Source organism: Hemitrygon akajei, chromosome 3 (assembly GCF_048418815.1).
Source record: "Hemitrygon akajei chromosome 3, sHemAka1.3, whole genome shotgun sequence".
Taxonomy (NCBI): domain Eukaryota; kingdom Metazoa; phylum Chordata; class Chondrichthyes; order Myliobatiformes; family Dasyatidae; genus Hemitrygon; species Hemitrygon akajei.
Window position 1 is genome coordinate 194,228,409 of NC_133126.1, and position 24,270 is coordinate 194,252,678.

A 24,270-nucleotide genomic window follows, 5' to 3' on the forward strand; every position below is an offset into this window, starting at 1 on the left:
AATCAGGACCCAGTCCTGATGAAGGGTCTTGGCCCGAAACGTCAACAGTGCTTCTCCTTATAGGTGCTGCCTGGCCTGCTGTGTTCCACCAGCATTTTGTGTGTATTGTTTGAATTTCCAGCATCTGCAGATTTCCTCGTGTTTGCAAGACAAAATGGTGTTAGTCTGGATTGTTGGAATGTTTTAAGGAAGTACAAGGGAATCAGTCCACAATGGTCTGAGAACTTAGTGTGAGTCTACAACCTTGAGAGTATATAATGATGCTGAAAAGCATGTTTGGCTGGAAAGTATTGTGATAAAGGGTCTTGAAGGGTATAAGAAAGGACGTTTTCTTAGTGCAAGGGGGAAGCAGCATCCATCATCAAGGACTTCCAACATCCAGGCCATGCTCTCTTCTTGATGTTACTATTGGGAAGGAGATACAGGAGCCATTGGTCCCTCAACACCAAGTTCAGAAAAAGTTATTACCCTTCAAACATCAGGCTCCTGAACCAGAGTGGATAACCTCAACTCTGAACTGATTCCACAGCCTATTGACTCACTTTCAAGAACTTTGCAACTCATATTCTCAGTATTAATTATTTACATTTTTTTTTGTATTTACACTATTTGTCTTCTTTTGCACTTTGGTTGATTATTAGTCTGTGTGTGTAGATTTTCACTGATTCTGTTGATCAATGGGGGAGTCTTTTCAGGTGGGGTCATGACTAATGCAAGAGCTGGCAAGAGAGACAGGGACATTGAAAGAAAGAGATAGAGCAAGAGATTGGATGAGATGGTAGAGACTTACGGTTCCTTTCAGCAGTATATTGTGTGGTGTGGTTTAGTTGTTGGTGGACAAGTATTATTTTGTCTCTTTTAAAGGTAAAGACTGAAGATTAGCTTTATATGTCATTTGTACATCAAAACATAAGGTAAAATTGTTGCTTACGTCAACAACCGTCACAGTCCGAGGACATGCTGTGGGCAGCCCACAAATGTCACCATGCTTTCGGCACCAACGTAGCATGTCCACAACTTTACCAGCACTAACCCATATGTCTTTATAATGTGGGAGGAATTGAACACCAATCTTACAGCTAGCACTGTAAAGCGTTATGCTAACTGCCCTGCTACCATGGCAACCCCATTTTACTACTTTAACCATTTTTCTCTATTTCTGTATTTTATTCTTTATAGCCTCAGTGGCCACTTTATGAGACCTCCTGTACCTCATAACGAGGCCAGTGTGTGTATGTTCATGGTCTCCAGCTGCTGCAGCCCACCCACTTCAAAGTTCAATGTGTTATGCACTGAGAGATAGTCGTCTGCACACCACAGTCGTAACATTTGGTTATCCAAGTGATTGTTGCCTTCCTGTCAGCTTGAGAACTAGTCTGGTCATTCTCCTCTGACCTCTCACACAGAGCTACCACTCACTGGATTTTTTTTTTCGCTTTTCATACCATTCTCTGTAAACTCTTGAGACTGTTGCATGTAAAAATCCAGGAGATCAGCAGTTTCTGAGGTACTCAAACCACCCCGTCTGGCACCAACAATCATTCCAGTTAAAGTCACTTAGATCACATTTCTTCCCCATTCTGAAGTTTGATCTGAACAACAACTGAACCTCTTGAACATGCCTGTATGCTTTTATGCATTGCTGCAACACGATTTGCTGATTAGATATTTGCATTACCGAGCAAGTGTACCTAATAAAGTGGACAACGAGTGCATTTTCTTAAAGGAAATTCAGATGATTTCCAACCATATTCTCCAGCGATATTGGCGAAGAACAGTGAACGATAGCCTACCTAATGATAGCCTGGAACCTCTTTTGTCCTTTCTTTTGACTGTTCCTTCTATAATAGCTCTACGTGCTCAGACTGTCCAGTGATACGGCTCAGTAATCAGCAAGTCCACACATCAACTCGACAATATTCTCTCTTGTCCCCTCTCCCCTCAGGCAGGAGATACAGAAGCTAAAAGCACATACTACCAGGCTCAAGGACAGATTCTATACACAGTTATCAGACTCTTGAACAGACCTCTTGTACAATAAACACAAGAGATTCTCCAGATGCTGGAAATTCAGAGTAATACACACAAAATGCTACAGGTCAGGCAGCATCTATAGAAGGGAATAAAGAGACGATTCTTTCTTCCTCTGTATTAGATAGGGTAAATGCAAGCAGGCTTGTTCCACTGAGTTTGGATGAGACTAGAACTAGAGGTCATGGTTAAATATTTAAGTGGGAACCTGAGAGGGAACTGCTTCACTCAGAGGGTGGTAACAGTGCAGATTCAGCTGTCAGTAGAACTGGTAGATGTGGGTCATTTGTAACATTTAAGAGAAGTTGGATAGGTACATGGATGGGAAGGGCATGTGGGGTTATGGTGAAAGATCAATGGAACAGGCAGAATAACAGTTTGGCAGAGACTAGATGGCTGCAGAGCTCATTTCTATGATGCCGTACTCTGTAACTTCATAGTTCTCTGAAAGCAGCAGCACGGGCAGATAGGGTGGTGAGAGGGACATACGGCACAATTGTCCTCACAGGTTTTAGCATAGAATATTAAAGTTTAGATATTAATTTGCAGCTTCATTAAGCATTAGTTAGACAGCACATGGAGTAGTGCAGTTAGACAGCACATGGAGTAGTGCAGTTAGACAGCACATGGAGTAGTGCAGTTAGACAGCACATGGAGTAGTGCATGCACTTCTGGTTGTCACACTATGGGAAGGCTGCACTTGCACTGGATAGAGTGCAGATGAGATTCACCAAGATGTTGACTGGATTGGAGGACTTTCATCATAGGGGGAAAATGGATAAACTGCACTGTTTACCCTGTGTGATCTGAAGAGTATGGAGAGCTATGGGCCAAGTACAAGTCTAGGCAGAGTAACAGTTCAGCATATACAAGATAGGCTGGAGGGCCTGTTTCTGTGCTGTAACACTCTATGATACTGCGACTCTCCAACAATCTGATTCACCCACTCTGTTTCTTTAGGCCATTAGTTTTAAGCACATCTACACGGAGTGCTGTCACAGGAAAGCAGCATCCGTCATCAAGGGCCACTCCCCTCACCCCCAATCCAGGCCTTCAGCTCCTCTCGGTGCTGTCATCAGGAAGAACATACCGGAGCCTCAAGACTCACACCACCAGGTTCAGAAAAGGTTATTACCCCTGAACAATCAGGCTCTTGAATCAGCAGGGATAACTTCACTCAATTTCACTTACCCATCACTGAACTCTTCCCACAACCTATGGATTCACTTTCAAGGATACTTCATCTCATGTTCTCAATATTTATTATTAATTTATTTGTTTGCTTGCTTGTTCTTTTGTATTTGCATTGTTTGTTGTCTTTTGCACATTGGCTGTTTGTATGTCCTGATAGATCTGGCCTTTCATTGATTCGACTGTGTTTGTTGGATTTACTGTGTATGCCCGCAAGAAACTAATCTCAGGCTTGTTTATGGTGTACTTTGATAATACATTTACTATGAACATTGATTAATGAATTTTAAGAGATAGGCACTGTTTTTAAATTCAATCAGAAACTCAGATAGTCCAATTACAACTTTTTAAAATTAGTATTCCCAATCTGCATTTTGAGGTAGACTTGGGAGATCACATTATATCACATGCTATTGTACCTCACTTCTTTAGAAGATCTTTTAATGTATGGATACAGAGATCCTGAATATATTGTATCTCAGACTGAGAATTTACGGATAGACATATTGGCTATCAGGAGTTTAGAAATTCTCCCTTATACTGTATTTTATATCAATACAGAAACATAGAAAACCTACAGCACAATACAGGCCCTCTGGCCCACAATGCTGTGCCGATCATATCCTTACCTTAGAAATTACCTAGGGTTACCATAGCCCTCTATTTTCCTATGCTCCATGTACCTATCCAGCAGTCTCTTAAAAGACCCTATCGTATCTGCCTCCACCACTGTTGCCGGCAGCCCATTCCATGCACTCACCACTCTCTGTGTAAAAAACTTACCCCTGACATATCATATTTAGTTTTAATAAACTGAAGATTAATACAGCCCGCTTTCTTTATTTCTGCTGTGGGCAATACTTCCGACAAATATACCTGTGCAGTGTACTCAGCCTCTTGGCTCTTTCCTGTAGTATGATCACACAGACAGCCTTGCTTCAGCTGTTCCAGCCGCCATTCTAAGTCGGCCTGTTCATCATGAGATGCACTCATTCTCTGTGCATGGTCAGACTGCAGAGAATCCAGCTCTTGCTGCAGACCGAGCTTCTCCTCACTCAATTCCTTCAGTTTCATCCTCTTTGTCACTTGCAATAACTCCACTTCCTGAGCAGAAAAGAAAGCCAGACTTAAATCATGATATCAATGGGCTTAGTAACTAACACAGGCCGGGTTTTCGTCTGCCTGTGACTTTGTTGATTCATTATCAGGATATTTCTGTCTCTGCCTATGTCGATCTCAATGGACCTGTTTAGTTTATAAATTTAGAGATACAGTGCAGACAGGCCCTTCCAGCCCAACAAGTTGCACCACCCAGCAACCCACCTACTTAACACTAGCCTAATCACAAGACAATTTACAATGACCAATTAGCCGACTAACCTTTGGACAGTAAGAGGGAACTGGAGTACCTGGAGGAAATCCACACGGTCACAGGTGGAACGTACAAACTACTTACAGAGTTGAACTCCTGCACGATGAGCTGTAATAGCGCTGCAATAACTGCTACACTACCATGGCACCACATTAGATTATAATTTTTAGTGATAATCCAGTAATTTCATGATTATGAATGGACAATTATTTCTCTTTATACATGCTCTTTCTTGCTTTCACCTTTTTTATTTCACATTTCTAGCAAAAGGCCAGCTCAGTAAATTGTTGAGTTGGTTTACAGATTTGAAGATTATGTTTGTATTGAGATACAGCACGGTAACAGGCCATCCCAGACCAATGAGCCCTTACCATCCGATTACACACGTGACTAATTAACCTAGTAACCTGCTCTTCTTTGGAACGTGGGAGGAAACTGGAGCAAGTAAAGGGAAACTCGCATGGTCACGGGGAGAATGTACAAACTCCTTACTGACAGCTGCAGGAATTCAATCCAGTCCATAATACTTTAATAGCATTACACTAACCACAACGTTGCCATAGCAACCCTAATATTGCTTTAATAATCAATAGTTATCCTAAAATAGCCACCTTGACTATGGGATCTGCATGGTCTCAGAGATTTGTCCTACTGAGTATCTTTACTGAGAAGAGCAGCAATTTCAAATACTAACATCAGTTTAAATAATTAGTATGCCATGTCACTGATCAATTCCTTTCTGTTCAGCTTGAATTGGATGGCTTCTCTTGTAATTTTTTTTTTTACATACAGTAGCTCTACTGTACACACGTTAATCACAAAAAATCAAAACTAGGATATAAATAAAGTTTGGCAAAATCTTTACATTTCAGGATTTTTGTTTAAATTATTTGTAAATCAGACCCTGCTGCTGTCATCACTGACTGTACATCTTGCAAATCTACTATAAAACATTTGGCTCATCGAGTCTGTTCTGCCATTCCATCATGGCTGATTCTCTCAACCCCATTCTCCTGCCTTCTCTGTGACTTTTGATACCCTGACTAATCATGACCCTATCAACCACCAGTTTAAATATACCCAATAACTTGACCTCCACATCAGTCTGTGGCAATGAATTCCACAGATTCACCACCCTTTAGTTCAACAGGTCAGGGAAGGTCTTAGCTCCAAACGTCAACTGTTTATTCCCCTTCATAGCTGCTGCCTGACCTGCTGAGTTCCTTCAGTATTTTGTGTGTGTTGCTCTGGATTTCCAGCATCTGCTGAGTCTCTTGTGATTGTGTCATATCTAGCTTTTCTTCTAGCTTTGCTCCTAAACTCCACAAACCTTCATCAGCAACATCCCCACAGATCCTGTATGTTTTTCCCTTTTCTTGTCAATAAAGAATTCCATAGAGTACTGCATCTCCAACACACAAGGCTGGTTCATGAGCACAGGTAGAACTTATGGCTCTGGACCACAAGATTCTTAAAACAATAGATAAATTTATGCAAGGAAAGTCATGTTTGACTAATCTGATGGAGTTGTTTATTTTCTGAAGGCTTATCTTAAAATACAACAAAAGAGGTCAGAGAACAAGATGCTGGAGTAACTCAGCAGGTCAAGCAGCATCTATTGAAATGAATGAACAGTTAACATTTCAGGCTGAGAAGTTCCTCCAGCAGGTTATGTGTGTTGCTTTGGATTTCCAGCATCTACAAAATTTCTCATGTTTTAAAGCATTGGGTTGGGAAGTAGTAAAGTGACATGGACTGAGCACGTAGAGAGGGAATGAACTGATCTTGCTCAGGCTATGGGTAGGTAGCACAGGGATTGGTGCTTGAACACCACCTATTTGCAAACTCCATCAATGAGTTGCCCTAAGGAATAAAATGCACTATTTCCAATTTCATTTCCTTCAACCGCAAAATAACAGGATTTCCCAGTGGCCAACCATTTTAATTGGATTGTAGTACTGTGTAGATGCAATTGAAACATTCCCACACAAATCCGGCACACAGCAAGAAGTTTTTCAACAGGTGTCTTTGATTGGAGTATTCCACAGACACAGTGAAAGAGTTTTCGCAAAATTCCGGTAAAGAGCTTTAAAACCTAGTCTCCATATAAAAGAGGGATACTGTCCAGCACAGCAGCCGTCATCAGAGTGGTCAGAGTCAGAGCGGTAAGGCTTTGGCTCAACAGGGCTTCGGCGAGAACAGTCAGAGGCAAGGTAAGTAGGCAAGTTCATTCCTTATTTCTTATTTTCTTATTTAACTTTTGAGAGACTAGGGGGTATGTCTACAGAGCCAGTGTTCTGTTCTGGGTGTTAGATGTGAGATTTACAGGAGACTACACCCTCCCTGATGGCCACATCTGTGCCAGGTGCATCAAGATGCAGTTCCTTAGAGACCACGTTAGGCAACTGGAGCTACAGCTTGATGACCTTCGGCTTGTTAGGAAAAATGACTGGGGCTACAGGGAGGTAGTCATCCCAAGGCTATAAGAGACAGGCATGTGGATGACAGTCATGAGTAGGAGGGGAGAATGTCAGATAGTGGAGAGCACCCCGTGGCCGTCGCCCTCAGTAAGTACTGCATTTTGAGTACTGTTGGGGGGGGGGGGGGGGGGGGGGCAACCTACCTGGGAGAAGCTCTGAATCTGGCCCTGTGGCCTGTAAGGAACTGAAGAGGATGGCGGCAGTAATAGGGACTCTGTAGTTAGGGGGATACATAGGCAATTCTGTGATGCGAAAAAGAAACACGGATGGTAGTTTGCCTCCCAGGTGCCAGAATCTGCCATGTTTCTGAAGTGTTCACAATATCCTGAAAAGGGAGGGTGAGCAGCCAGAAGTCATGGTATATATTGGTACCAACAACATAGGCAGAAAATGAGAGAATACGGGGAGTTAGGAAGGAAGCTGAGAAACAGGACGTGTGCTAAGCGACAGTGAGGATAGGAATAGAATGAAATGGCAGTTAAATGTGTGGCTGAAGAATTGGAGCAGGTGCAGGGATTCAGATTTCTAGATATTTGGGACCTCTTCTGGGGCAGGTGGGACCTGTACAAAAGGGATGGATTTTACTTGAATCCAAAGGGAACTATAATTCTTGTGGGCAAATTCACTAGAGCCGTTGGGAGTGGTTTAAACTAATATGGCAGGGAGATGGGAACTAGTAAGATAGAGCTGAAGAAGAGCTAGCAGGTTTGAAAGCACATGATGGGTGGAATATGAATGTAAGGAAGGACAAGCCAATGATTAGATACAAATGCAGACAAAGCAGAGTTAAATTGTACCAGAGGCAAAATTCAAAGGGGCAGAGATTGCAGGACGGAAGGTGCTGTATTTATATGTGCGTAGCATTCAGAATAAGGTGGACGAACTCGTGGCGCAATTAGAGACTGGTCAGTATGACGTTGTGGGCATCACTGAGTCGTGGCTGAAAGAAAGCCATAGTTGGAAGCTTAACATCAAAGGATATACTTTGTATGAAAAGGACATGCAAGAAGGCATAGGCGGTGGTGTGGCTCTGTTGGTAAGAGATGCAATTACATCTTCAGAAAGAGCTGACGTAAGGGCAGAGAATGTTGAAGTGTTGTGGGTGGAGTTAAAAAACTGCAAGAGTAAAAAAACAATTATGGAATCATATATGGGCCTCCAAATAGTAGCCAAAATGTGGGGTTGAGATTGCAAAGGGAGCTGGAAAAGACATGAAATAAGGGTAATGTCACAATTGTAATGGGGGACTTCAATATAGAAGAGGACTGGGAAAATCAAGTTGGTGTCGGATCGCAAGAGAGGGAATTTGCTCTTTATAGAGCAGATAGGCTTGAGCTTACAAGGGGAAAGGCCATCTTCCTTCTTCACTAGCCCTTTACCTTTTACACCCATCACCTCCCAGCTTTTTAGTTCATCACCCCCTTCCCTACCCACCTGGCTTCACCTATCACTTTCTAGCTTGTACTTCCCCTCCCCTCACTTTCTTATTCTGTTGTCTTCCACCCTTTCTTTCCAGTCCTGATGAAGGATTTCCACCCAAAATATCACCATAAATGCTGCCTGACCTGCTGAGTTCCTTCAGTATTTTGTGTGTGTTGCTCTGGATTTCTAGCATCTGCAAAATCTCTTGTGTAATATTTCCAGTTTTGCTTTAATATACTGGGTTGGATTGTCAGTAGAGAATGGGACGTAGAGAAGCTGCAAGGGTACATGATCAATCTAGTGATTAGTTGGGAATGTGGAGATTAATTTTATTATGGGAAAATGCAAAATTATCCACTTTGGTGCACTGAACAGGAAGGCAGAGTATTTTCAAATGCTGAGACATTGGGTATTTGAAAGGATGGAGGTGTCTTTGTCCAAAACTAACACACAAGTGCACCAAGTATGTTGGCCTGTATTTTAAAAAGATTTGATTACAAAGGCATAGACATCTTACTGCAGCATTTGCCTCCAGCATTTTGTGTGTGTTACTCCTTGATGTCAATGGCTTCCAGTTCATTCTTTGGCCAGCACACTATAGCGACTGGGTATCTGATGACTGGTAGGGCAAATGTGTTGATGGCTCTGATCGTGTACTTCCCATTCAGCTGGTTTTAGGACCTGCCTCTTTCTTTGGAAGTACTTGGATTTCATGACACATACCAGTGATATTAAACCTGATGTTTCTCCTGGCTGAACTGTCTCAGGGTAAGAGAAGACGATGAGGATAAATTTTTTCATGAATTGTGGTGAATCTTTAATTGTCTACACTAGAAAGTTGTGGAGGTCAGCTATCAAGTTTATTCAGAATGGAGACAGAAATTTCTGGACATTAACGGAATCAAGGGATATGGAAATAGTGAAGTCAGACTGAAGATCAGATATGGTATTGAGGTGATCAGCCATGATCTTGATGAATGGAAGTGCAAACTTTAAGTACAAATGGCCCATCCCGGCCCTTATTTTTCATGTATTCACATTTCCGACAATTGGGTATAATTCAGAAATACGTTACTGTCTGTCATGCATTTTGAATTCTGCACAGACAGTCCCAAGCCTGGCTGCAAAAGGAGGAAGGTTGATCATAGGGCTAGCAATCTCATCCCGTAAAAACCCAGTACTACAAAAATAGCAACTGAAGATCCAAAGACCTCATCCCCGGGAGAGGAAGGAGAACTGGCCCAGGGCAGAATCCAATGATTCTATCAGCCAACTATGCCAGAGCATGGGTGAAGGGCTTAATTAAAATATGCACTTTGGGGAACTCTCAGGTCACGTCAAGTACTAACATACACAAGTATCCTTCTCCTTTAACAGCAATTCAATAAGAGTAGACTAAATTCTGCAGCTGAGTAAAACTGATCTAATATCTTTCCTCATTTTTCTTTTAGTGCAATTGGTAGTTGAAATATTTATGTTTAACATCGAACAGAGAACAGTGTAACACAGGAACAGGCATTTTAACTCATAATTATGCCAACCATAATTCCAGTTTAAAGTAAACCTCTCTAACTATGTGTGATCCATATCCCTCCTTTCCCCTCCATTAACCCCTTTCACGTTACCATTTGCAAATGCTTCTTCTGGTGAATTGTGGTATTCAGTTTCTCCTGCTGTAGACAGTAAGTCTTCATGATTTGTTCCACTATTTTTTCATTCTCCTCCTCTGTGCACTCTCCAATGTGCAGAGAAGAATTACGAGTCTCTTTATCAGTACGTGACGAATTGCTACTTAAGTCCGTGGGAATCCCCTCTTTATTTTTGTTGCTGACACTTTCACACTTGATATATTCTTCATCTGCAATAGAAGAGACTGAAGCTCGGTGACCTTTCAGGAGAAAAAGAAATGAAAATTTTATTTTATTTTTTATTTACAGATACAGCCTGGAACAGATTCTTCGGGCCCAACAAGCTGTATCACTCAGCAAACCACCTACTTAACCCTAGCTTAATCACAGGACAATTTACAATGACCGATTAACCGACTAACCGAGGGAGGAGACTGAAGCACCCAGAGGAAACCTACGGGGAGAACATACAAACTTTTTACAGACAACATCGGGATTGAACTCCGAACTCTTGACACCGCAAGCTAACTGCTACGCTACTGTGGTAACCTTTAAACCTTTTCTTAACTATAACAAATTTGCATCAAGGAGCTATTTCAATCAGCGATATAAACCAAAGAAATTACTTTTCATATTAAAATTCTAAGATTCCATTTTGAAATATTAATGTTCTGAAGTCTTTTTATAAAAAAAAGACAATGTTTATAAATGACCACTCAAGGAAACAGAAATTGTAAAAAATAGGAATAAGCAAAACTTCAAATTATAAATTTAATTATAATTTCTGCTTCAGTGTGGGAGCACAGCACAGACCAGACTCGATGGGCTACATGCCCTAATTCTGCTCCTGTCTTATGCGTTTACAGCCTTTTGAACCTGTGCACCATATCAGTTTGTCTGTGGCCCAATCTTATTCATAATTGACTTGTTCCATGTCTACAGATCCCTCAAAGTTGCTGCACAAGTTGATAGGGTAGTTAAGAAGGCTTATGGTGTGTCAGCCTTCATTAGTTGAAGGACTGAATTGAAGAGCCGTGAGGTCATGCTCCCCCTCTATAAAACCCTGGGTAGACTACACTTGGAGTATTGTGTTCAGTTCTGTTCACCTCATTGTAGGAAGGATGTGGAAGCTTAGAGAAAGTGCAGAGGATACTTACCAGGATGCTGTCTGGGTTACAGAACACATCTTATGAGAACAGATTAAGCGAGCTAGGGCTTCTCTCTTTGGAGCAAAGGGGAATGAGAGGTTACCCAGTATTTAATTTTGAAAAATATGGGGAAGGGGTATCAGAGATAGCTCCCCCCCCCCACAGAAAGTGATAATGATAAGTACGTGTAATACAGTGCTGCGGTGGTGGTCGAGGTAGGTTCATTAGGGACATTTAAGAGACTCAGGAAGGCACATGGATGAAAGGAAAATGTTAGGCTATGGTGGAGGAAAGGGTTAAATTGTTCTTAGAGTAGGTTAAAAGTTTGCTACAACATCATGGGCCAAAAGGCCTGTGCTGTGCTGTTTTATGTTCTGTATTCTAATCCAATATCCCTTAATAGCCCGTTTCAACTGGTTTCAGCATGGAAAAATTCTCTCTAGTTTCACTTGCAAGTTGCCCACCTCTGATAATAGATTATGAATCCCTTTAGTGTATCGTCCCACTGGAAGAAACCCAGCTCCACCGTTGAGGTCTTGGTTGGATTACTAGTTGTCTTTAACCTCCTCCTTGACTGTACCACCCCGGGTGACCTTACCAGAAGCTAAGCTCCAGGCAGCATCACTCTTGGGATCTCAGGAACTCACAAGCCTCTCCACCCAGGTCAAGGTGACTATCCTCAGAGAATCGTATCATATATTAATGCTCACTAATAACCTCCTATACAGTATTTCCAGTGACCAAAATCTACATTTGGCAGATCATTTAATATGAAAACCAATTTGGAATCCTTTTGTTTTTAATGTTATCAAAGAAATTGAGCTCATTTTGAAGAACAAACTTTCAAATCCCTTCTTAAACAGGGTCTTGAAAATTATGGCATCCATAATGACAAATAAAAAATCATGCTCAAATAGTGCTTACTCCAAGAAGTATTGCAATATCTAATCAACACATTGAACTCACATGAACGGTAGGAATCTGCAAATGAGGTGTTGCTTCCTTCCTCTTCTGGAGATGGTGTATAATATGAAATCAGCTTCTTATTCACATTTTCTTTCCGATGTTTCACCTCCTCTTCCAAACTTGTGGACGTGTCCATCGCAGATTCTTTATTCACCGGCTTAGTGGCATCTCTACATCGTTGTAAAGGTGGAGCCAATGAAACATTTGGAGCTATCACCTTATCGTACATATATAAAAGACAGCTGCAGAATTTTAAAACACCGGCTTAGTGAAAATCGAACACATGTATCAAATTATGAAATGTGTACCAATATCTTCAATAAGATTCAAGTGAAATTTAGCTTCATAGTGCTCCATGAACTTTCAAAACATTGGTCTATATTTAAATAAATAAATTCAGGAGTATAGAGATTTGAAATTGGTTCTATAAAAATTACTGTACATATCCATCTCAAACAGAACTATTCCCATACCAACTAAAATCTCCCCTCAGATTCTCCCTTCTTTGGATACTGACTGATCTGTTGAGTCTTTCAAAATTTTCTCTTTTATTTTTATACAAATGTAAGTTCTTGTATATAGTCTTCTGAATGCTGGTGGAAATGTGATGAATGTCTTCTTTATATTGTAAAGGTTATTTGCATATGTTCTTAGCAAATTCAGGGAATTAAGTTAATGATTATATAAATAGGAACTTTGCTATGCAGGTGTTAATTGCATTTGATAATTCTGAAGCTTGTATTTCCATATAATCGACTGTTCAACACAAATACTGTGATTAGCTATGAACATCAGATGACATACAATGTCCCAAAACAGCCTTTTAATAGAGTGCTTATTTAGTTGAAAATATTTCCAAATTCAACTACTATACACAAATTAAATACTGCTGCAAAACAACTAATTCAGCATCACAAAAGCAAGAATGTAATGCTGAGGCTTTATAATTTTCTGGTCAGACCACATGGAGAATTGTGAGCAGTTTTATCTAAGGAAGTTTGTGCTGGAATTGGACAGAGCCCAGAAGAAGCTCACGAGAATTAACCTGGGAATGAAAAGGTTAACGTACGAGGAGTGTTTGATGGCTCTGTGCCTGTACTCATTGGAATTCAGAAGAATGGGGGGGGGGGGGGGGATAGCAATGAAACCTACTGAATATTTAAAGTCCTAGATAGAGTGCACGTGAAGAGGATGTTTCCAATAGTGGAGGAGTCTAGGACATGAGGGGACAGCCTCTGAATAGAAGAATATCCGTTTGGAACAGAGATAAGGAGGAATTTCTTTAGTCAGAGGATGGCCACAGACAGTTGTGGAGGCCAAGTCATTGGATACATTTAAAGCAGAGGTTAATAGGTTCTTGGTTAGTCAGAGCATCAATGGTTATGGGAGAAGGCAGGAGAATAGATTTGATAGGGATAATAAATCAGCCATGATGAGATGGCAGAGTAGACTCAATGGGCCGAATGGCCTGGTCCGCTATCTCATGTAAGTCAGTGATAATAAGCCCGATCCTGATTCTGAAAAGCAGACACATTTGCAGATTTCTCAGTTCTTACTAAATGCTGAAAGATGATCAAACAAAAGACTTCAAAGCATGTGATACATACATTGAGGTAAAATTTCTTCCCAAAATATATGGCCCAACCAAAAACCAGAGAAAACGTGAATAATATCTAATGTGGCAATTTACTGGTCTTGAGGTACTGAGGAGGCAAAATACATTATAAATTCCACTGGTTTAACTGAAAGGATATATTTTCATCTTGCTAAATACACAGATCTGCTGCCAATTAGAGAGACCATCCAACCTTGACTTCCAGAATCAATCTCAAGACTCATAGTGGAGGTGGTGTTGGCAATGCACAGCAAGCTGAAAATTAACCAGAGGGTGGTTTATAATTGTATTCAGTGTAACTTCACTGCCAAATCTGTGTGTAATATTTTGTGTTTCTTTACGGAGGTGTGGAAACACAAAACAGCATGGACGTACTGGAGTTAGCAAATCCAGAGTAAATCCACAGATTCGTGCTGAGTACAGAGCTCTGTTCAGGCCATTCCACTTGGGAATGATATGACAAAGCACAAAGATTTTATATAAAGAGATTAGAGATAAGTTTTATTTGTCCCATATACGTCAAAACATGAACTGTTTCATTAGAGTCAAATCAAATCAGCAAGGATTGTGATGAGGATAGCCCACAAGAGTCGCCACACTTCTGGCACCAACACAACATGCCCACGGCTTACATACTCTAACCATCTGGAATGTGGGAAGAAACCAGAGCACTGGAGGAAACCCACGCAGTCACTGGGAGAACGTACAAATTCCTTATAGGTAGTGACTTGAACTGAATTCTGAACAGTGATCAGCAGCGCTGTAAAGTGATGTGCTAACCGCTACACTACCATGCATGCCACCACTGAAGAAACGGTTCAGGTGAATTTTTTATTCATTTCCATAGATGCTGCCTGAAATGCTGAGTTCCTCCAGCATTTTGTGTATGTTACTTTGGATTTCTAGCATCTGCAGACTTTCTCGTGTTTGTGAAGATGAAATGTCATTTATTTTATTTATAGATACAGTGTGGAACAGGCACTTCTGACCCAACAAACCTCACTACCCAGCATCCCATCTATTTAACCCTAGCCTAATCACAGGACGATTTACAATGACCTACTAACCAGTTCATTTTTGGACTGTGGCAGGAAACTGCAGCACACAGAGGAAGCTTACGCCATCACAGGGAGAATGTACAAACTCCTTACAGGCATAAGGAAGTGAACTCTGAAACACGCTGGGCTGTAATAGTGTTGTGCTAACTGCTATGCTACCATGGCTTCCTGAAGCGTTTAGTTTACAGTTCCCATCTACAGGATCTGTAATATAAGGTATCTTGTTGTATCTTATTGCAACTAACAGCTAGTCAGTAACCACAGCACAAAATAATGTGACAAAAATCAGCAATTATGTCCTATTTCATCTCCAGAAAGTGTCTGGTGAGGCTATTGTGCGAATACCAGACTGTTCAACCCATAGGGCAAGTTTCCCAACAGAACACAGCTTGTGAGGTGGTTTGTTCTCTGTGTTTATACAGGCTTCAAATACATGGATTTGATATTCTCAATACCATCCTGAGTATTCCTTCTCCAATATGAGCAGCCATGAGCCAAGAATTCTCAAGAGGAGACAGTGAGAGCATCCTCTTCCAGCCACCTGGAGATCTCGACAAAGCCAACAATACAGTGAGCATTTCAGGACTGCTGTTCGAATCACGTACTCTGTCCAAGTGCGTGAAATCAGGCCCTCAGTACTGAGAAAGGACGCCAAAGAAAGAACGCTCCCATCCATCGCACAATGTCCTACCATTAGGTAGGAGGTACCTACTAGAGCATTAGGACAAGAACGGTTAGGATGGGAAACAGCTTCTTCCGCCAGGCTGTGAGACCTCCTGAACTCCCTGCACCACCCAAGTCCCATCACTTATGAAGTGCCAGTGGTGTTATAATGTTTACTTTTAACTTATGTCAAAAATGCACTTCATGCTCAATGTCAGTCTTCTGGAATATATTTTCTTCTTTGTTAATGTATTTGTGGTATTATTACTATATGTTTTGTATGTGAGTTTTACAGTAGATCTGTTGGAAATTAGGACAGAGAAATGGCAGATGGAGCTTAATCTGGGCAAGTGTGAGTTGTTTCATTTAAGAGATCAGATATGAGAGGGAAGTGAATGCTAACGCTGGCATTAAAGTTCAAGTTTAAACTTATTGTCATTCAACTGTCCACATGTATATGGCTGAATAGCAATAAATGTAAACTTGAACTTAATGCCAACTTTAGTGTACATTTCCCTCTCTTATCTGATCTCCTAAACACCTCACACTCGCCCAGATTGCTCCATTTGCCATTTCTCCAGCCTGATCTCCAACAGATCTACTGTACGTCAAGCTGTACTCTCTGATAACTTTTCCTATCATCCATAACTTAACAGTTTCTGTATCATCAGCAATACTCAGAATCAGACTAATTTTCTTGTTTAGTCAGGGTATCAAAGATTACAAGAAGGCAGGAGGATATGGTTGAGAGGGATAATAGATCAGCTATGATGGAATGACAGAGCAGACTTGATGAGCTAAATGGCCTAATTCTTCTCCAATGTCTTTTGGTCTTATGGTAATATTATTGATCAGATCACCTACTGTTTCATCCATATGAATTACATCTATCACAAACAACAGAGGATAGCGTATGAAACCAAGACCCAAGCCACCGTCAGCTTACAAGAGGAGATGCACGGGATCCGAAGGTTGTAGACTCAAAATAGCTCCATCATGGGCATGAGAATCCCAGCATCGAGAACACCTCCAAAAGGCAATGCCTCAATAAGGCAGAATCCATCAGAATCAGAATCAGGTTTATTATTACTGGCATGTGTCATGAAATTTGTTAACTTAGCAGCAGCAGTTCAACACATGATATAAAAGAAAAATAAACAAATAAATTGTTATATATGTATATTGGAGATTAAGAATCGTGCAGAACAGAAATAATATATATTGAAAAAGTGAAGTAGTGTTCACGGGTTCAATGTCCATTTAGGAATTGGATAGCAGAGGACCTTCATCACCAGGACATGTCTCTTCTCATTATTACCAACAGAGGGGAGATACAGGAGCCTGAGGACACATACTCTTCACTTTAGCAGCAGCTTCTCCCCCTCCACTATCAGATTTATTTTAGACATTTTAAAAATATGTCATCATCATCATCACATGCCATGTTGTATGATGTGGGCAATCATGGTCTTTGACTATGATTGTTCTCAGCAAATTTTCTGAGTGGTTTGCCATTGCCTTCTTCAGGGGCAGTGATTTTACAAGATGGGTGACTCCAGCCATTATCAATACTCTTCACAGATTGTCTGGTATCAGTGGTCGAATAACCAGGACGTAATATGCACCAGCTGCTCATATGACCATGACATGACCCTGATCGGGGGCTAGCAGGAGCTTCACCTTGCCCAAGAGTGACCTGCAGGCTGGCAGAGGGAAGGAGTGCTTTACATCTTTTTTGGTAGAAGCGTATCTCCCATAAATATATTTCCTATTATTTATGTATGTTTCTTATTATAATTTATTGTATATTTATGTATTGCACTGTACTGCTGCTGCAACACAACAGATTTGACAACCAGATTCTGATTCTAGATTTCCTCATTACACATGAGCAAAATCAGGCTTCAGCCACAAGGGGGCATCCAAGTACAATTATCACAACATGCCTCCACATGAAAAATGCTTAAAAGCACATTTAAATTTTTGTCTGGAATAAGCAGAGGTGAATTTAGTTTATAAAAACCTGCATTATGTGAAGGACTTCTGGCAATATTACAATGTGGCAGCAAGGTAGTAAAATCATTGCTCAAAATTCTGCTGCAGGGAGGAGGCTATATAGCATCCACATCAGAACCACCAGCCTCAAAAACAGTTACTACCCCCGAGCAGTAAGGCTGCACCTCCACCCACTCACCCACCCCACCACCACTACTTTATCATTTCCTATTAGAAACACCTTATGTACAAACACTCCTATACCTAGCATCATGTATATATAAATGTACAGTTGAAAGAAAAAGTTTGTGAACCCTATGCAATTACTTGGTTTTCTGTATTAACTACTCATTGAGTCTGCTTCGCCATTTCATCATGGCTGATCCACTTTTCCTCTCAGCTCCCAGTCTCCTGCTTTCTTCCCATATTCCTTCATGCCCTGACATATCAATAATCTATCAACCTCTGCCTTAAATATATACCTAAAGACTTGGCCTCCACAGCTGCCTTGGGCAAAGAATTCCTCAGATTCACCACTCTCTAGCTAAACAAATTCCTCATCTCCATTCAAAAAGGACACCCCCCTGTTCTGAGGTTGTGTCCTCTGCTCTTAGACTCTCACCATAGAAAACTTCTTCTTCACACCAAGGCCTTTCAACATTCAACGGGTTTCAATTAGGTCATCCCTCATTCTTCTGAATTCCAGTGGATACAGGCCCAGAGCCATCAAACACGCGTCCACACTTCATAAGACAAGCCACTCAATCCTGGAATCATTTTCGTGACCTCCTTTGAACCCTCTCCAGTTTTAGCACATCATTTCTAAGGTAAGGGACCCAAAACCACTCACAATACTGCAAGTGAGACCTCACCAGAGTTTTATAAACTCTCAACATTAGATCCTTGCTTTTATATTTTAGCCCTCTTGAAATGAATGTTAACATTGCATTTGCCTTCCTCACCAGAGACTCAACCTGCAAATTAACCTTTAAGGAATCCTGCACAAGGACTCCCAAGTCCGTTTGTGTCTCAGTATTTTGTATTTTCTCTCCATTTAGAAAATAGTCAACCCAGTCATTCCTTCTATCAAAGTGCATGATCATACACTTCCCAACACACTATTCCATCTGCCATTTATTTGCCTATTCTCCTAATATCTAAGTGCTTCTGTAGCCTCTCTACTTCCTCAAAAGTATTTGCCCCTCTACCTATCTTCATATCATTTGCAAACTTTGCAACAAAGCCATCAATTCCATCATCCAAATCTTTGACATATAAAGATAATAGGTACCAACAAAGACGCCTATGGCACACCACTAGTCACCAGCAACCAACCAGAAAAGACTCTCTTTATTCCCAGTCTTTGCCTCCTGCCAATCAACCATCTTCTGAAAGACCTGCTGAAACCAAGTGACAGTATCATCTGAATCCCCTTTGTCTATCCTGAACATAGAACATAGAAATTTACAGCACATTACAGGCCCTTCGACCCATAATGTTATGCCAACTATGTAACTTAATCTAGAGACTGCCTAGAATTTCCTTAGTGCATAGCCCCCTATTTTTCTACGCTCCATGTACCTATCTAAGAGGCTTTTAAAAGAGCCTATAGTATCCGCTTCCACCACCGTCACCGGCAATGCATTCCATGCACCCACCACTCTCTCTGAAAAACGTACCCCTGACATCCTCTCAGTACCTATTCCCAAGCACCTTAAAACTATGCCCCCTCGTCTTAGCTGGGACAAAGCCTCTGGCTACCCGCACGATCAATGTCCCTCATCATCTTATACACCTCTATCAGGTCACCTCTCATCCTCCATCCCTCCAAGGAGAAAAGGCCAAGTACACTCAACCTATTCTCATAAGGTATGCTCTTCAATCCAGGCAACATCCTTGTAAATCTTCTCAGCACTCCCTCTATAGTATCCTGCTTGTTATTTCTTCAAAGAATTCCAACAAATTTGTCAAGCAAGATTTTCCCTTGAGGAAACCATGCTACAACCTATTTTATAATGGACCTTCAAGTACCCAGAGACCTTATCTTTAATAATCGTCTCCAACATCTTCCCAACCACTCAGGTCAGACTAACTGACCTATAGTTTCCTTTCTTCTGCCTCTCTCCCTTCTTGAATAGTGGAGTTGTGTTTGCAATTTTCCAGACTTCCAGAACCATTCCAGAATCCAGTTATTCTTGGAAGATCATTACAGATGTCTCCACGATCTCTTCAGCCAACTCTTTCAGAACCCTGGGGTGTAAAGCATATGGTCATGACTTATCTACCTTCAGGCCTTTCACCTTGCCCAAGAACCTTCTCTCTAGTTATGGTAACATCACATACTTCATGACACCTGACAGCTAGAACTTCCAGCAAACTGCTAGTGTCTTCCACAGTGAAGAATGACGCAAAATACTTACTTAGTTCATCTGCCATTTTATTGTCCCCCCCCCCCCCATTACTATCTTTCCAGCATAATTTTCCAGCTGTCTTGATATCCACTCTCACTTCTCTTTTACACTTTATGTATCTGAAAAAACCTTTGGTATCCTCTTTAATATTATTGGCTGGCTTACTTTCATATTCAATCTTTACCTTCTTCATAACTTTTTAGTTGTCTTCTGTTGGTTTTTAAAAGCTTCCCAATCCTCTAACTTCCCAATAAGTTTTGCTCTATTATATCCCAATCCCTTTGGCTCTTATGTTGGCTTTGACTTCTCTTGTTAGCCACGGTTGTGTTATCTGACTTTTAGAAAACCTCTTCTTCTTCGGGATATATATATCCTGTTCCTTCTGAATTGCATCCAGAAATTCCAGCCATTGCTGCTCTGCTGTCATCCCTGCCAGTGTTCTTTTCTAATCAACTCTGGCCATCTCCTTTCTTGTGCCTCTTTAATTCCATTACTCCACTGTAACACTAATACATCTGGTTTTAGCTTCTCCTTCTCAAATTTCAGGGTGAATTCAATCATATTATGATTACTTGCCCCATGGGCTCTTTTACCTTAAGCTCTCTTTTGTTTTACTGCAGAACACCCTATCCAGAATAGCTGAGCCCTTAATGGGATCAACCACGAGCTGGTCTAAAAACCCATCTCTAGAAATTCCCCCTACTGGAATCCAGCACCAGCCTGATTTCCCCATCCACCTGCACACTGAAATTTTCCATGACTATCGTGACACTGGCATTTTGGCATCTCACATTGTAATTTGTAGGCCACATCCTTACTACTGTTCGGGGATCTGTATACAACTTCCATGAGGGTCTTCTTACCCTTACAATTCCTCAGCGCTATCGACAATGATTCAACACTTTCTGACCCTTTATCACACCTCCATCTAACGATCTGATTTCATTTTTTGCCAACAGAGCAATGCCGGCCCCTCAGCCTTCTCTAAAGTGGTCTAAAATTCTTCCTCACTGTTGTGCAAGTCTGATCAGCAGCAACAGGAAATACTGGGTGGAGGTTATTGCTGCTAATGGAGGTTCTACCAGTTATTCAATACAAGGGTTCACATACCTTTTCTAGCCTGGACTGTGGATCAATGTGTTCAATGAAGACATGAGAAATACAACTGTTTGTGTGTTATTAGTTTAGGCAGTTTGGGTTTGGATATTATTGTGACATAGATGAAGATCAGACCACATTTATGAATAATTACTGCAGAAAACCAGGTAACTGCAAAAAGTTCACAAACATTTTCTTGTAACTGTATGTGGTAGCATATACACACAGTGGACACTTTTATTACATACCTTCTTTACCTTATAAAGTGGCCACTGTGTGTATATGCTACCACATACAGTTACAAGAAAATGTTTGTGAACTTTTTGCAGTTACCTGGTTTTCTGCAGTAATTATTCATAAATGTGGTCTGATCTTCATCTAAGTCACAATAATATCCAAACCCAAGCTGCCTAAACTAATAACACACAAACAATTGTATTTCTCATGTCTTCATTGAACACATTGATTGTACATTCATGGTCTTCTGCTGCTGTTTCTCATCCACTTCAAGGTTTGACGTGTTGTGCATTCAGAGATACTCTTCAGCACACCACTGTTGTAACACACAATCTTCTGACCTCTCTTAGTAACACGGTGCTTTCACCCACAACACTGCTGCTTACTGAATTTTTTTTTTTAAACTTTTTGCTCCATTTTCTATATATTCTAGAGACTGTTCTCATGAAAATCCCAAGAGATCAGCTGAGTCTCTGAGTTACTCGAACCACTCCGTCTGGCACCAACAATCATTCCACAGTCAAAGTCACTTAGATCACATTTCTTCTCCATTCTGATGTTTGGTCTGAATAACTGAACCTTTTGACCGTGTCTGCATGTCTTTATGTATTGAGTTGCCACACATGATTGACTGATTAGATATTTGCATTAAAGAGTAGGTGTAGAAGTGTAACTAATAAAGTAGCCACTGGGTGTATACGTATTTTGAAAAATAAATCTACTTTGAACTTTGGAGCAGAATTTTGAGCAAGTTGCAGCTTGTTGAGACAACAAGATGAGTAAACAACAAGGAGAGAACGAGAGTGGGTAAGACTGAAAGTGATAAATCTTCCATTTCAGTACTGAATTATATGCAGTACACGCCACTGCTGAGGAATTGGTGACAGGTCATTTGGGAAACAGAATGGGCGTGGGAATGCAAGCTCAGTTCAGATTTAACATATGCTAAAAATTCAAGTGGCCCTACTCAAAATGGGAAAATGCTGTTAAAAACAAAAATAACAGAGTCAAGATTAAAATTCACCTCAACTGATACGGCAGAAGTGAATCAGTGAGAATAGAGCTCCATTTGTGACAGTAATTACAAACAATAGCTTTGGTCTGACTGCATATACAGGTAATGTTCTACAATTCTATAATTCACTAATGGTGCCGGTGAAAATTTACATCAGAATCATAATCAGGTCTACTATCATTGACATTTGTCATGGAGTTTGTTGTTTTGTCGCAACAGTACAGTGCAATGCAAAAAAATTCCTACAAGTTACAATAAGAAATATGGTCAGCAAGGAAGACTACTAGAACTTGCATCAAGATCTGGACCAGCTGGAAAAATGGACTGAAAAATGGCAAATGGAATTTAATGTAGACAAGTGTGAAGTCTTGCATTTTGGTAGGACCAACCTGGGTAACTCTTAGACAGTGAATGGTAGAGCACTAAGAAGTGCAGTAGAACAGACGGATCTGGGAATACAGATCAATAATTCATTTAAAGTGGCAAGACAGGTAGATAGGGTCGTACTGGCACATTGGCCTTCCTAAATCAAAATATTGAATATGATAGACTGGATGCTATGTTGAAGTATAAGATTCCGGTGAGGCCTAAATTTGGAGTAGTGTGTGCAGTTTTGGTCACCGACAGGGAAGGTGTAAATAAGGTTGAAAGAATACAGAGAAAATTGACAAAGATGTTGTCAAGATTGGAGGGCCTGAGTTGTAAGGAAAGATTGAATAGGTTAGGATTTTATTCCTAGGAAGGTAGAAGATTGAGGGAATATTGGATAAAGGTACACAAAATTATGAGGGGTAAAGATAGGGTAAATGTAAGCAGGCTTTTTTCCACTGAGGTTAGGTGAAACTACAACATGAGCTCATGGGTTTAGGGTGAAAGCTGAAAAGTTTAAGTGGAACATGAAGGGAAACTTCTTACTTCAGAAGATCATGAGAGAGTGAAACAAGCTACCAGCATGAGTAATGCATGCAAGCTCGATTTCAATGTATAAGAAAAGTTTGGATAGGTATGTGGATGGCAGGAGTATGCAGCTCTATGGTCCTGGTGCAGGTTGATGGGAGAAGACAATTTAAATGGTGCTTTTTCTCATGTATATGTGTATCTCCTTCCTGACAGTAACAATGTGAAGAAGACATGTCCTGGGTTGTGACACCCACTTCTGTAGACATTGTCTTTTGAAGATCTCCTTGATGGTGGGGAGGCTAATGCCCATGATGGAGCTGGCTGAGTTTACAACCATCTGCAATTTTTTCCCATCTTATGCAATACTGACATCTTACTGACTAGATGTAAGTTACATCAACTTAATGACATACATGAGAAAACTTGCAGATGCTGGAAATCCAACCAACACACACACACACACACACACACACACACACACACACACACACACACACACACACACAACCCCCCCCCCCCCCCAAGAGCAAACAGGCAAACAGTCAATGTTTTGGGCCAAGACCCTTCACCAGGCCCTGATGAAGGATCTCAGCCTGAAACATCGACTGTTTGCTCTTTTCCATAGATGCTGTCTGGCCAACGACATTTCATTTGTGTTATCTTATTATTCCCAAGTATATTCCAAACTAAAATTAACATCTCTAATAGAAAAAGTGGGTGTCTTGAATTGACTGCCATTTACATGACCCAACAAGAAAGAATTTCCAAAGATAACACATATTAAAGAGGTTACAATTACTCAAAAGTTCTTTCAGCCGTCACTTCAGTCACTGAACAACTGCTTTGTATCAACATAAAAATAGAAGACACTAGCATAACATAGAACCCTTCGGCCCACAATGTTACGCTGACCCTTTACCAGGATCAATCTAGTCGCCCTTCGCACCCATATCGTCCTCTATTTTTCTTTCATCGATGTGCCGTTCTAAGAATCTGTTAAATGTCCCTAATGTATCTGCCTCTACCAACAACCATGGCAA

At 40.9% G+C, this 24,270-nt stretch overlaps 1 protein-coding gene across 4 annotated transcripts in view; it reads right to left on the bottom strand.

The window, feature by feature from the left end:
- skila (SKI-like proto-oncogene a) overlaps positions 1-24,270 on the bottom strand; it is a 95,398-nt gene that overhangs the window by 2,754 nt on the left and 68,374 nt on the right. For 2 of the 4 annotated variants that reach the window (XM_073041651.1, XM_073041650.1), the window contains exons 4-6: positions 12,239-12,480; positions 10,122-10,384; positions 4,099-4,326 (exon numbers count right to left, since the gene is read on the bottom strand). In XM_073041651.1, coding sequence (XP_072897752.1) covers positions 4,099-4,326; positions 10,122-10,384; positions 12,239-12,480 — 733 coding nt within the window. The remainder of the gene's footprint in view (positions 1-4,098; positions 4,327-10,121; positions 10,385-12,238; positions 12,481-24,270) is intronic. The other 2 variants (XM_073041652.1, XM_073041653.1) reach the window with 2 other exon arrangements.